The sequence below is a fragment of the Zingiber officinale genome, chromosome 1B (genome assembly GCF_018446385.1).
Source record: "Zingiber officinale cultivar Zhangliang chromosome 1B, Zo_v1.1, whole genome shotgun sequence".
In the NCBI taxonomy this organism is placed as follows: domain Eukaryota; kingdom Viridiplantae; phylum Streptophyta; class Magnoliopsida; order Zingiberales; family Zingiberaceae; genus Zingiber; species Zingiber officinale.
The window spans coordinates 103,387,829-103,402,733 of NC_055986.1; the positions used below are offsets into that span (position 1 = coordinate 103,387,829).

At 41.2% G+C, this 14,905-nt stretch overlaps 1 protein-coding gene across 1 annotated transcript; it reads right to left on the minus strand.

The window, feature by feature from the left end:
- Nucleotides 1-2,204: 2,204 nt before the first annotated feature.
- On the minus strand, nt 2,205-6,280 carry LOC121970583. The gene is made up of 4 exons (XM_042521387.1): nt 6,054-6,280; nt 4,823-5,944; nt 3,752-3,862; nt 2,205-3,609 (listed from the first exon to the last, which is right to left on the minus strand). The coding sequence occupies exons 2-4, from the start codon at nt 5,003-5,005 to the stop codon at nt 2,605-2,607; spliced, it is 1,299 nt and encodes a 432-aa protein (XP_042377321.1). The 5' UTR covers nt 5,006-5,944; nt 6,054-6,280; the 3' UTR covers nt 2,205-2,604.
- Between the last annotated feature and the right edge of the window lie 8,625 nt (nt 6,281-14,905).

Consider the following 14,905-nt stretch of genomic DNA (forward strand, 5'->3'; position numbering starts at 1 on the left):
AAAAAATTGAATATTTAATTCCCTTTCTAAAATTTCTATGTCTAACTAGTTAAGTGTCAATCAAGCCTAAGTCCCTATCTATCCTAATCTATGCATGTATAATGAACAAAACAGCAAAACAAGCATCAATTAAATTTATTTAACAACTATGGTTTGTTCTATTAGCTCCCCCTGGATCATAGCCTCGATAGAGTCTATCAATGTAATAAATTTGATCCTTAGGGATCCAATATTGACTAAGTCCAACTTGATTACTCAAGTTAGACTTGGAGACCCATGCTTGGACTATTCTTCTATTTGTTTTATTGACAAGAGATAAGTATGATTTGAATTTATATTTAGTCTTGTATCTAAGTCCAGATCGATTGTATACGACCCTTTGTTTTCCAAGAATCAGATCAAGATTTTTGGAACCTAAGGTGAACCATTCCAATGTTCCTTTTAGTTCTTTGACTTAATTTTTCAGGTTGGAATTTTCTGTCTCAAGTTGTTGAACTTGAGTTGAAGTTTTAGTTTGAATACGTTCAGTCAAAGAGCTTGGGATAGTCACTTCCTTAAGGGTTATAACCTCCTTTTGGAGTAACTTGACTTGGATATTTGACTTTGCTAATTTACACATTAAATGATTAATTAAATTGTACAATTTATCTACTTGAGAAGATCTTACAACGTTGTTTGGCCCTTCAAAAATCGATACAGATCCATGGTTTCTCTCAGACTCAGCTTCAGATTCATTTTCAGTTTCAGACTCGTCAAGTTGTTCTCGGGCTGGAAGTGCAAGGAAACTTGTCTACTTGAGGTCTTTGTCGGAGTCTTCTGATGAGGATTCATCTCACGTTGCTTGAAGTGCCTTCTTCTTCCTTTGCTTCTTTGTTTCTTTCTGGTTTGGATAGTTTTCTTTGATGTGTCCCTTCTTGTTGCAGCTATAGCAGGTTATAATTTTGACTTGATTTTAGAGCTTGGTTGTGTTGTTTTTGATTGGATCACCTTTTTTATCTCCTTTTTAGTGAATCTTTTCTTTTTCTTGTATAGTCTCCGGACTAGTCTTGTATGCGAGCATGAAGCTGGTTCGCTGACTGACCTTTTGTATTTTTATATTATATAATTTATTTAATATTAAGTCTCATTTAGTTACCTTCGTGTCAGAAGTGTCTGTTGGACCCCGTGGTTATTTTGATGTGATCAACCAAGTTAGTTAGGTCTTGTTTGTATTTGATCCCTGTATCTAAGTGTGCAGGAACTTAGGAGCGTAGGAAGTCGAGCGGAAGACGTAGCTAGCTAGAAGGACGGCATAGGAAGGGAGCCGACGGGCTTGGTGCGTCCGAAGGACGAGAGAGCTGCGGAATAGTACACCGGTGGGCGAGAAGAACGTACGTGACGTTCGAGGGATGTAAAGTCGGGACGGAAGCCTGCTAGAGGAGAAGGCCGAGAATTGGGTTCAGGTGAGCCCTATTTCGGTTGACCGAAATCACCCAAGCGATCGGAGCTTCGGAAGAAGAAAAGAAGACGAAGTGAGCTGTCCTCACTGCTTGAGGCACCTCCCAAGTGTTAAAGGCACCTTCAATAATGGAGGCGCCTCCAACACTGTTTGAGGCGCCACCAAGCTGGTCAACTCGACAGTTTGAGCGCGAATAGAGTTTTATCTGCTTGACTTGGCTGGAGGCGCCTTGGACCTTGTTGGAGGCACCTTGGATCTTCGAGATAGGATTTCCAGGAGCTATTTAAAATCCCCTGAATCTAGGAAATAATCAATCATTCATGCATTAAATTCCTAGCAACTTGTGAACTCGTTTAGTGTGTAAAAAGGCTTCTCCGCCTACAGTGAAGGAGACATTCTAGTAGAGATGTTCAACCGTCATGGATTAACAATCATCTTAATTATAACCAAGTTAATTTCTTGTCTCTTATTTTTATTTTACCTTTACTTTAATCAAATAAGTAGAATAGGTCAAATAAGTTAATCGAATTTTCTCCGTCAAGCTAAGTGGGCACCCTAATAAGTAGAATAGGTCGAATAAAGTAATTTTTTTATATAAAACTATTTTATTATTATGAAAATTATTCATCCATAGTTACCCAACCAGATGCAAACATGATAAAAATAAACTTTATCATATCTTGATACCTTCAATCTTATTAACAAATAAAACCTCTAAATAACTAAACGAATGACCCAGAAATAAAACACATCCATAAGTATTAAATTCAAGCTTTAACAATGATATCCACACAAAAAAATGATTATACAATATACCCTTGGCTTTAATCAAAAAGCTTAGAGATGTTGCCTTCGGTCTAGGGTCTTGTGATGTCATATTAATTGAGTTATAATCACTCGCATCATTCGAGTCAGTATAAGACTGATACAATGATTCGTGATTCATGTCTGTCAATGGCACTGAAAAGTTAATTAATCAGCTGAAAAATCACTAACTTATCTAAGGACTTCAGAACTTGTACAAAGCCAATTCTCATAGTCATGAATTGACTAATGTTCAAAGGTTGTTCTTGACATTATTGAATGCATTTGGTATTTTCCTAATCCGCTACGAATCAAGACTGAGAACGAATCAAAAATTCTTTTAGTAGCTGGATTCAGCGTCATCATTCAGCAACTTGATCAAACTTGTTGAGAAATTCTTCTTTTTCTGTTTGTTGAAAGATGGAAACATTGAAAAGTAGATGATTTGAGGAAGCAGCCTCGAACTTGGTCCACAACTCTCTCTTCAGTGAGGTTTCACCAGGTAACTTCCCTTTTTGACTACTCTCCAAATCCTTCCAGAAAGGGGTGGAAAGCGAGAGCAGATTATTGGGTGTCGTCGGAAGTGGCTTTCCATCTGATGGTTCCTGCAATATACAAGTCTTTAAGGGCGATAAGAACCAATCAAGTGTTTCACACATTTCTTTTCTTCTATTAGTAAATCCAGAAACAAGCTGCACACCAAATGAATCTGGGTTCTCCATAGTGGATTTGTCTGAATCCTCATTAACAAGGTCATTAGAAAACTCAGTGACATTGTTGCTCTTAGCAAGCTCAGAAATCACTCCATCAGGATGTGACTCTACAATTGGATTAAGAAACCTAGATCTCCTTGGTAAGCATGGAGTTAAAAGCTGAAGACCATTTGTTTCTCCATAAGAAGAAGACTCTGATAAGTCAATTGGTGCTGACTTTTCTGCAATACGACTTATTGCTGTAGGCTTTTCTTCCACTCTCGTGAGATAATGTTGAACATTAGCAGGAATAGATGATGGTGGAGGTAGTTCATGAGAATTTGGATGTACTTTATCTGTGAACATTTTTACTGCAGATTTGGATGGCCCTGGGCACTTCGAGGAGCACAGTCGGTTTTTGGGTAGCGGAGTGAGCATAAATAGTTGTTTTCCATAATCAACCATACACGTGCCAGCACGCCAACAGACTAGCGGCGAAGGTGAAACAGCATGTTGAGATTCAGGTTCTGGTTTAGGTTCATTTCTATTGATTTCGACTGCAGCTCCATCTTCCATGGCACAAGTAACATGTTTAGTTTCTTTTGCTTGAGTTAACTGATTTTTAGTAGCTGTTGAAGTAGTGTCAAGATATTGTTGTAGTCTCAGAAGCCATGGCTGAATAAGATCACATACACACACAAAAAAAAACTATATGTTACAATTCAAGCATAGCTACTGCTCAATCCAATCATAAAAATGTGAATGGAGTGGGCATTATCAAAACAAAAATTTGCTGAAACAGAAGAAAAACATTTACTTTCAGAGATGAATGCATATCTGATAACAAATTCCTAAAGGAATCAAGATCTCGGTTTGCCTTGATGCCTTTTCCTTTATTCTCAATGACTTGAACAATTATATCGTCAATCTGCAAAAAAGCATGATGAGATCCACATACACTGGATGGGTAAAAAAAAAACCATTTATTTGAAAGACTATGAGCTAAAAAGTCAGTTATGAAGCTATGAACATTTCAAATGTTAATCTAACAGATATTACATTAAAAAATGGCAGCATGTTAACCATTATTGCTCTGAACTAACAATCAACATGATACAATATAGGGCAAATAAAGCCGTAACAACAATTGAGAAACATTGTTCCTAGTGCTGTCAATAATCAAGTTTACCATCAAAAGGTGTGGATGTACACCTCGTACTGAATCAAGGCAGATTTAGTTTTTCATATATAGCTTAAAATTTGCCACCTTTTAAAGGTTTCAGTTTCCGAGAACCACCTTATGTCTTGGATGGGGCAAGTAGGAAGATCTTGTTGTTATTGGACAGAACTCTGTTAGAGACAATATGTTTATGTTGCAACTTTTAGCATAGATGCAAACGATCCCCATTACATTGTAAGAAACAACTTAGGAGATATATAACAAAGAAGAAGAAGATGAAAAGACTGTTTAGATTGAGTGAATCACCCATTAATCGTATTTGTACCAATCTCCTTAGAATAAGTCAAATATAAAACATACATGACAATTGCATATGCCTAAACAGTAGAACTTGTAGACGATTGTGCAGAAATTCGGACCATGTTAATTGATCAAAAGAAAGATATCGTCCAATCACTCAGTTAAAGCAAGGCAGCATAAAAACACATTATTTCATCAAAAAATCGCACTCACCATTGTTCAAGAAACCGAAGGTAAACAAGGAATCCAAATAAATACTAACGCACAAGAAAGCTGAAGCTTGGGCAGATAGAACCAAATATCAGTATGAAAAGGCAACGAAATGAAGTAAAAAAAGAAAATCTCAAACTCCTTTTCTCACTTCGGGTCATTTGATTCCCTTTCCGTCTAGGGTTAACAGAAACGCACCTGGGCGACGATATTGGCTAGGTCGGAGCGCGTAAGGAGGAGGCGATCGACGGCACCTTCATGTTCGTTCGCTTCGTTGGAAGCGTTGCTCTTCTTGCGCGACCGGAGGGTGCTGCCCCCGCCGTTTGATACGTCCCCAAGAGGTTTCCTCGGCGCCGATTTCGCGCGAATGCTCTTCATCATCTCTGTCTACCAGCCTCTCCCTGCTCCTTCCACCAGCGAGTCGATCAGATCGAAGCGAGGACAATCTAGCGCTTCTTTTTCAGGCGACGACGACGAAGACAGGAGAGGAGGAAGAATAGGACCGTGTCGCGAGACTTCCCCAACGGATCTATTCCGGGTTTGGAAATTTCAATTAACAGCTATTTTGAGCTATATTGGGCTTATCGGCCCGGCCCTAAAGAGGATTAATTAAATAATTAATGTTAACCCTCATAGTTAATTTATAAATATATTAAACAAATACAAATAGTGAATTTACTTTCAAATCCAAAATATATTGAGTGAAATATAATATTGGATACAATTTATTAAATAAAACTAAATTGGAAAACACATCTTCTTTCCATGAATGACAGCTCTATTTTCTCCTTCGATGACCACGTACTTAGCTGTTCCAACAAGTTTGGGGCAAGTGATCTAGGCTCATTAAAATCATTCATTATGTTGCCAAACTCCTCGGATTTTAACTAAAGTTTACGATGACAATATTCTGATTTACTTTTCTAAATAGACGTGGTCCGGCGGGCCGGCCGTGTGGCAAGATCGAATGACCTTTTACCGAAACGATGGCATAATTAGATCATGGAAAAAAAATATAATAATAATAATAATAGAGAATTCATTTCAATTATTTGCTTAAACAATTCCATTTGAAAACAAAGCATGAACGGTTCAGTATATGGATCCGCCGCCGCGGTGATGCCATTGAGTCTCTGACGCTGACCAATTCGATGAGTACTTTCTTCTTAATAATAAGAAGAAGAAAATTGTGATCTCGTAGTCAATCCCATTGGGAGAGTTCACTGGCTTTGCTAATCTCCGCCTCCATCGCTTCCATTTGCGTCTCTAACTTCTTAAGCGTCTCGTTCATCCGGTTCAGCCGTTTCCTCGCCGCCTCGTCTGCAAAATCATAGACACGACGGTTCCATTTCTGAGTCTCGTCAAAATTTTGATTTGTGCAGAAGAGGGAGAAAGAAAGAAAGGAGAGGAGATATTATTTTATAGGTACCAAAGCGGGCGACGAATTCGGAAACGGCCATGACATGGCCGGTCGCGGTGGTGATGGTGGCGGTGGATGCGGCGGCGACGCCATCGATGGCCTCCCGGGCTACTGCCTGCGCCTTCCCAGACCCAACCTCCTCTTTCCTTGCCAGCATGGGGTACGTACGTGTAGGAGAAGAAAGTGACCCGATGTATCTCCGACGATAATTTGACCTCGTCAGTTTCCAGGCAGCCATTAATATATAGCCGCAAGTTTTCTTGTTTGCTTGGAGGAGGGGTTGGGGTGATGAGTGATGATGACAGATTTGTGTTGGATTGGTCAAGGTCAAAGTTTCTGAATTGCGTGACATTTGACTGGCGGCTGAGATGAAGTTAGTCAAAGATTCCTCGTTGTTACAGGGACCACTGAAAATCATGGCCCTCAATTTCTGTTCATTCAATTTTCCTCATCGTTTATTTTAGCAACGGAAGGAACAGGAAAGAATGGCAGGAGATAGTAGTTTAATGCGTAAAATAATCGATAAATCTAAATTAATTTTAAAAAATATTAATTATTTGACTAAATGCTAACGCTATCAGGGACATCAGAAGTGCCTTGAGGGAACGTGCACGTATGGCCGCTACTCAGTCAACTACGGAGTCTGAATCAAAATCAATGCTCAGATAAGTCAACAAAACCCAGCATCATCTAATTTCATCGATCAAATTCGGTTAAAAATATGGTAGAACCGAAACATTTGCGTTGTTGATCAAAATAAGATCAACGTCTAGATAGATTTTAGATTTAACCGATCGGAATCAGCCGATTACGTCCGTCAGTTTCAGAACACCGGTTCGGTTTTTCCAGGAACTTTCCTTCGTTGGTGGGGCCCATTATCACCTTTGGTTATGAGGCATGCCTGAATTGATTTTGGGCTGGCGCCATAGGAAGGTGCTAATGAGAGAGGATGAATGGGACATCCATCCTTCTTTTACCGGCCGCTTAGCATGGTAAAATAATGAATAAAAAGATTAAAAATTTTATCAATAAATTATTATTTTTATTTATTCAAAATTGAATAGTTTTTCATTCTCCTCCCTCGTCTCCACCTCCTCAAACCGATGACTTTGCTCAAATCCCTTGCGATGGCATCATGAAATCTCAGTTCAAACGAGATGGTTCACATGAGGTTGCTCATAGCTCCGGAGACAACTTCTTGTCATAGAGAATAAGATTATGTATAATAAATTTAATTCTTTGTTGAAATTTCGTCTTAACGGTAATTTTTTTATACACGAGACTGTCTTTCATCTTGGATTCTTTCGATTCCTCAACGTACATTTTTCGAATCATCTAAATTGGCTCCATTATAAGAAGAGTTGTACCTGTGTTCTGATGGGTCTGAAGTGAATAATAAAAAGAGGATCCTTTTGTTGCGATAAAACTAAGGGGATGTTTGGTTGGAGTTATATAATTTTGATAAGTTATCAATAAAAATTTTATTTGATTTAGATAATGATCAATTCCTAATAATAACATCTTTGAGCTGCTGTTGTGCCACCATAAACAATGGCATGCGCAGAACACTGCTAAACCTCCTCATGCTCTGCAACATCTCCTCCCACATCTAGTCGCTCCCATTGCCAGTGGTGCTGAGGGTGGAGGACCTTGTCAGCCTCGTCGGTGCCACTTTGTTGTTGGTTCACTTTGAACTCGACGACGGCTCCGCCGTCAAAGACTTCTACTTCCTCCTCTTTCTCCTCCTCTTCTTCCCCTTCCTCCAGCACCTCTACGACTTCAGATTCTTCAAGTTGGTTTTGTTCTGTATTAATTTTGTGAGAAAATAATCCTGATATAATAAAGCCTTATCCCCACGTCGGTTTTTGATAATTCTTTTACTCAGTCTTCCCTATTTGTATGGATCTTTCCTATTTCGTTTCCTATTTTGTTGCATCTCGTAGTATTAATTCTTATCAACTTTTGTGTATAAATACATCACAGATGTACGTAGAAATTCACTGCAAGTTTATTTTTGTGAAGGCACTGCTCTGTGTTTCTCTTTTCTTTCTTCTTTGCTTTGTGCGTGTGTGCGAATCATTGATTCTGAGCCAACAATTGGTATCAGAGCCTTGAATCCACGATTCTACAAAAAATGTCGGGTATCCCACAAGCTGCTGCGAAGGAGAACGGCGGAGTGCCATTTCCTTATCCGATGCTAAACCCTCACAATTACACTGTGTGGGCGATAAAGACAGAGGCGATTCTAGATGCCCAGGGAGTCTGGGAGACGGTGGAGCCAGCAGAAGGAGCCCAGGTAGATGCAAAGAAGGACAAAAAGGCACGTGCATATATCTTGCAGTGTGTCCCCGAAGACATCCTTCTCCAGATCGCAAATAAGAAGACGGCGAAGGAAGTCTGGGATAGCCTCAAGACGAGGTATCTTGGTAGTGATCGGGTGAAGAAGGCACGCGTACAAACATTGAAGAGCGAGTTTGACGCCCTCCGGATGAAGGAGACCGAGACGATTGATGAGTTTGCTGGCAAACTCAGCGCCTTGAGCAGCAAGTTCTCCACCCTTGGTGCCACACTTGAAGATTCCTCTCTGGTAAAGAAGTTGCTCGATTCTGTCCCTGATAAATTCTTCCCTATTGTTGCCGGTATTGAGCAGTTCCACGACCTTGAGACTATGCCTTTTGAGGAGGCTATAGGGCGACTGAAGGCGTACGAGGAACGAACACTACGATTACATGGCAACACCAACAACACTGAAGGTGAGCTCCTACTTACTCATGCCGAATGGCAAATGCGACAGAAAGGGAGCAATGTGGACACTTCATCAAGAGGCAAGGGGCGTGGATCCAGCAATCCCAATCGTGGCAATTGGCGTGGACGTGGGCGAGGGCGCGGACGTGGCCGTGGTACGCAGCGCCAAGACAGTGCAGGAGGCACTAGCAGCAACAACAGTGGCACTCGGGACAAGAAACATATAAAATGTTTCAATTGTGAGAAAATGGGGCACTATGCATCTGAATGCTACAGCAAGCCTCATAGAGATGAGGCTCACCTCACTTGCGTCGCCGATGAAGAACCAACACTGATGATGACAGTGTACCACGAGGAGTCTCACACTAGGCATGAGCGGCAAGATATCATTCTGCTCAACGAAGAACGACTTCTACCAGAGATGTATCGCAACGCTAAGAAAGAAGAAGATCAAGACGTCTGGTATCTTGACAACGGTGCCAGCAACCACATGACTGGCCATCGTGAGAAGTTTCAAGAACTAGATGAAACCATCACCGGGAGGGTGAGGTTTGGCGATGGATCAACCATTGAGATCATGGGCAAGGGGACGGTTGTGTTCGAATGCAAGAACGGTGATCAGAAGGCTATCCACGAGGTATACTACATTCCGAAACTTTGTAGTAATATCATAAGTCTTGGTCAATTGACAGAAATTGGGAACGAGGTGCACATGGAAGGAGATACCATGAAGGTGATTGATAGGAGCGGGAAGCTCTTGATACAGGTAAAGCGAACACAAAATCGCTTGTACAAGATAACCTTGAAGACATTCAAGCAAGTCTGTCTCATAGCAAGCTTAGAAGACCCAACCTGGTTATGGCATGCAAGACTCGGACATGTCAATTTCCAGGACTTGAAGCGTTTGGGGGAGAAGAATTTGGCAGTTGGTGTGCCACTATTGCCCCAGCCAAACAAGCTTTGCGAAGTGTGTGTGATGGCCAAGCATGCAAGGTCATCATTCCCGTACCAAGCAAACTTTAGAGCAGAGAAGCCGTTAGAACTCCTCCATGCTGATATTTGCGGGCCAATCTCACCATGTACACTCGCCGGTAACAAGTATTTATTTTTGATTGTTGATGATTTCACAAGGTGGATGTGGGTGTTTCTATTGGCAGCAAAGAATGATGCATTCCAAGCATTCAAGAAGTTCAAAGTCTTGACGGAGAACAAGACTGGGTACAAGATCAGAACACTTCGAACAGACCGAGGCGGCGAGTTTCTATCCACGGAGTTCACTCGTTTTTGTGGAAATGAAGGAATCGAGCGACACCTCACGGCTCCCTACACACCCCAACAGAATGGTGTTGTGGAGCGCCGTAATCGCACCGTTATGGCCATGGCAAGATCTCTTCTCAAGGGTACGCATATGCCGGCAAGGTTCTGGGGAGAGGCGGTTAGGCATGCTGTCTATCTACTAAACCGTCTCCCAACTAAGGCGCTAGGAGAGCGTACTCCATTTGAAGCTTGGATGGGGAGAAAGCCACATCTCTCCCACTTGAGGGTGTTCGGTTGTGTTGCATATGTGAAAAACACAACCCCTCACCTTAAGAAGCTCGACGACAGAAGTTCACCCATGGTATACTTGGGTGTCGAGGAAGGCTGCAAAGCTCATCGGCTATTTGATCCAAAGCGTGGCAAGCTACAAGTAAGTAGAGATGCCATATTTCAAGAAAATTGTGAATGGACATGGAATGCAGGTGCTAACAATGAAGAAAACTTGCCGGAGTTTATTATGTTGGATGCATCCTATTCCGATGAGCCGATTGTTGCAGCAGATACTGAGGCAGGAGTGGAAGATGTCACACCACCATCAGAAGCCGTGGTGCCCATGACAAGTGTATCAAGTCCATCTACACCATCATCGAACGCCTATGCAGCTACCTCATCTTCGGAATCAAATACACCCGAGTCTTATGAAGGACCAGTCCGTTATAGATCCCTTGCCGATATCTACGCCAACACTGAGGAAATTGTTGGTATTAATGAAGAGGTGATGATGGTGATGTCTGAAGAGCCGACATGTTACCAAGAGGCTGCAACCGAGGCTTGCTGGTACAAAGCAATGGAGGAGGAACTGAAGTCTATCAAGATGAACAAGACTTGGACCCTAACTGAACTCCCATTAGGCCACAAACCTATCGGCCTAAAGTGGGTGTTCAAACTGAAGAAAGATGCAGATGGGAAAGTCATTAAGCATAAAGCAAGGTTAGTGGCGAAAGGCTATGTACAAAGACACGGCATCGACTTTGAAGAGGTATTTGCACCTGTCGCTAGACTTGATACTGTTCGAGTAATTCTTGCGCTTGCAGCAAATCAAAGCTGGGAGGTACACCATCTAGATGTGAAGTCAGCATTTCTCAATGGAGAGTTAGAAGAAGAAATATATGTCAATCAACCGGAAGGATTTGAAGTACCAAATCAGAAAGATAAGGTGTACAGATTGTCCAAAGCTCTCTATGGACTGCGGCAAGCTCCACGAGCCTGGAACATACGACTGAACAGGAGTCTAGAAGAGCTTGGCTTCAAAAAATGTACGCAAGAACATGCAGTATATACAAGGCGTAAAGGAGAAGTAAGTATACTTGTTGGAGTATATGTCGATGATCTCATCGTGACAGGAAGTAGCACAGAAAACATCAACAAGTTCAAACAACAAATGATGGCAGAATTTGATATGAGTGATTTGGGTCTTCTCTCCTACTACTTAGGGATTGAAGTGGAACAACAGAAGAATCGGATTTTACTTAGACAATCAGCTTATGCCAAGAAAATTCTATCTCATTTCAAGATGGCAGATTGCAACGCCACAAAGCATCCAATGGAACCCAAGACACAGCTGCATAAAGACTTGGAAGGGACTCCAATTGACGCCACGGAGTATAGGCGCCTCATTGGTTGCCTGAGATATTTGTTACATACACGGCCGGACCTGTCATATTCTGTCGGAATGGCGAGCAGATACATGGAGAGACCCACAATTATGCACCACAAGGTGGTCAAACAAATTCTCAGGTATTTGAAAGGTACAATCCATTTTGGGCTTGTTTACATAAAAGGACCTCAGGAATTTTGTATATTCGGCTACTCGGATAGTGATTTAGCTGGTGATCTTGATGGAAGGAAAAGTACAAGTGGAATGGCTTTCTATCTTAATGAAAGCTTGGTGTCTTGGAATTCACAGAAGCAGAAGACAGTGGCACTTTCATCTTGTGAGGCAGAGTTCATGGCAGCCACAACTGCAGCCTGTCATGCTTTATGGTTAAAGAGCCTTGCAAGCGAATTAACCGGTGTAGAGCCGAAGCCGGTAACATTATTTGTTGATAATAAATCTGCCATAGCTCTCATGAAAAATCCGGTATTCCATGGTCGAAGCAAACATATAGATACAAAATTTCATTTTATCAGAGAATGTGTTGAAAAGGGACAGATTGAGGTTGAGTTCGTTAATACCGGAGAACAGCGAGCCGATGTATTAACTAAAGCATTGTCAGGAGTGAAGTTAGCTGCGATGCGACAATTACTCGGCGTCCGTGATTTACAACCATGTCAGGATTAGGGGGAGTAATGTGAGAAAATAATCCTGATATAATAAAGCCTTATCCCCACGTCGGTTTTTGATAATTCTTTTACTCAGTCTTCCCTATTTGTATGGATCTTTCCTATTTCGTTTCCTATTTTGTTGCATCTCGTAGTATTAATTCTTATCAACTTTTGTGTATAAATACATCACAGATGTACGTAGAAATTCACTGCAAGTTTATTTTTGTGAAGGCACTGCTCTGTGTTTCTCTTTTCTTTCTTCTTTGCTTTGTGCGTGTGTGCGAATCATTGATTCTGAGCCAACAAATTTTAGTGGTGTCAGAGGGGGCGCCGATGAAGGAAAGGAGGGGGCGGTCGTCCTCGCGTTGGGCTTGGAGGAGTTCAGGCAAGGCGCATGGACAACGTTGAGAATGAGGAGTTCTACGAGGAGCTGTTGTTGTGTCGCCATAAATCAAAGCCAGAAGCATTCACCAAGTCCAAGAAGAGGACAAGCCACCGATGCTCACGATGAAGCTAGGGTGACACCCATAAATAAGAAGAGGAAGCAAGGGTAAATCAATAAAATGTTAACTTAGATGGTTGCGCTATCTAAGTTGAAATAAATAACCTAGGTTATATTGTATTCCCTATAATTTTGGTTATTGTTGGTGTAGGGAGCACTAAATGATCAAATCTGTATTTTGGTTATGTCAAAGGGTTCAAAAGTTAAGTTTTCTTGTGATCTGACAAGGTTGATTGAGCTTGCAGGAAAGGTCCTAAGTGTTCTTAGGCAAAAGTCCTAGTAGATTATAAGCATATGAAAAATCCTAGGTGGTGGTAACCCTAGGTCCTAGGGGTCGTAACCTTAGGCGATGAAAAGTCCTAGCTGCGGTTAGGCAGGTGGAAAACTTTAGGGGGCGGTAACCCCAGATCCTAGGGGGAGGTAACCCTAGGCGGAAAGTTTTGGCTAATCCAACGCTTCGAGAAAAATCCTAGAGTCGGGAACTCTAGGTTGAAATCCTAGTGGTCGCGGACCAGGTGGAAGTCTGGACGGGGCATGGAGCGGACGTCCAGCATGAAGACCGGAAGCCTCGGGCGTTGAGCAAAAGTCCAGCTGGTTTTGGAGGACGGGTCTAGCAACAGGTAACTTCTCCTGAGGGGAGTAGGTGATAACGCGTTACATGAAGAGGGAACAATAGGCTTTGGTTCGACCTAGAGTTTCTTGGTGTGCTTTCTCTTGTCTATGTTTTTTCATTATTCCGTTGCATTTTTACTCGATTGTTTTAAAATGAACGAATTAGCTACGAGCATTATTCGCCCCCCTCTAGTGTGTAACGATCCTACAATTGGTATCATAGTATGACCGCTCTGAAACCACCAATTGAGCAAGGGGAGTCCGTTTTTGAAAGAAAAATAGATATCGTTTGTGTTCAAAATAAATCCTTACGCCTTTCATTTTTTCCTTCCAAAACTATTTTTGAAATATTCATTTTCATCTTTTCACCATTGTTCAGTATTGACAAAATATCGTAGTTAACAAAATTTGAAATAATATATTTTTATTAATATTTTATTAATATTTTATTAATATTTTATTATTTTTTTTAAAAATTAGTGAATTTCTATTTTTATTTTTTTCCCCACACTACTAATCTAAGACCAAGTCTTGGAACATTTGTTATTATTTTTTTTGTGTGTAAGGTTCCTCTTTAATGGCTCACCAAGAAGGGTATAGCATCACACGCCTACCACTCTTGTCCAGCAAGAATTTCTGATACTGGAAAGACCAAATGGAGCACCAACTAAAGACCCAAGTGGAGATATGGACCATTGTCCAGATCGGATTTATACTTCCCATCGAAGAAGGTGTGTCCATCACCTGTGATAAGTGGGATGCACAACCAAGAAGAAAAATCGAGGCAAATGCAAAAGCAACATATACTCTCCTATGCGGACTAACAAATTCAGAGTTTGATTAAGTTGGAAAGTTCAACAATGCTAAGGAGCTTTGGGAGAACTTGATCAAGCTTCATGAGATTCCTTCAGAGCTAGAAGACCAAGTTGAACCTGAGTTCGAATTTGAATACAAATCTCTAGAGTTAACCTCCGAACCAGACTCAAAAGAATCGAATCAGACCGATTTCATAGCACTGATGGCCAAAGAAGAGATAACTAAATCTGAGTCCGAATTCGAGATGGTAACAGTCAAGGGGGAGAATCCTATCATGCTCTAAAAGATAAAATTATAAATTCAAATTGTAAATTTCACATAACTTGTTTTAAGTGTAGGGAGAGAGGGTATTATAGAAACAAGTGCCCTACTCGTAAGATTCGGCCGACACGATCAAAGGAAAAGGGGAAATCGATCCGGAAAGGGAAGAAGCACACTGAATGCTCCAAGTGGAAACGAATGGATCACTGCAAAAGTTAATGTCCAGAAAGAAGATCCAAGAATCCAGGGGGAGAATCAAGGTAAGTAAATTTATATTACATGAAAATCTAATTTTGCAACACATGTATGTACCCTAGCTAATCCTGCTTGCTCTAGTATAGAT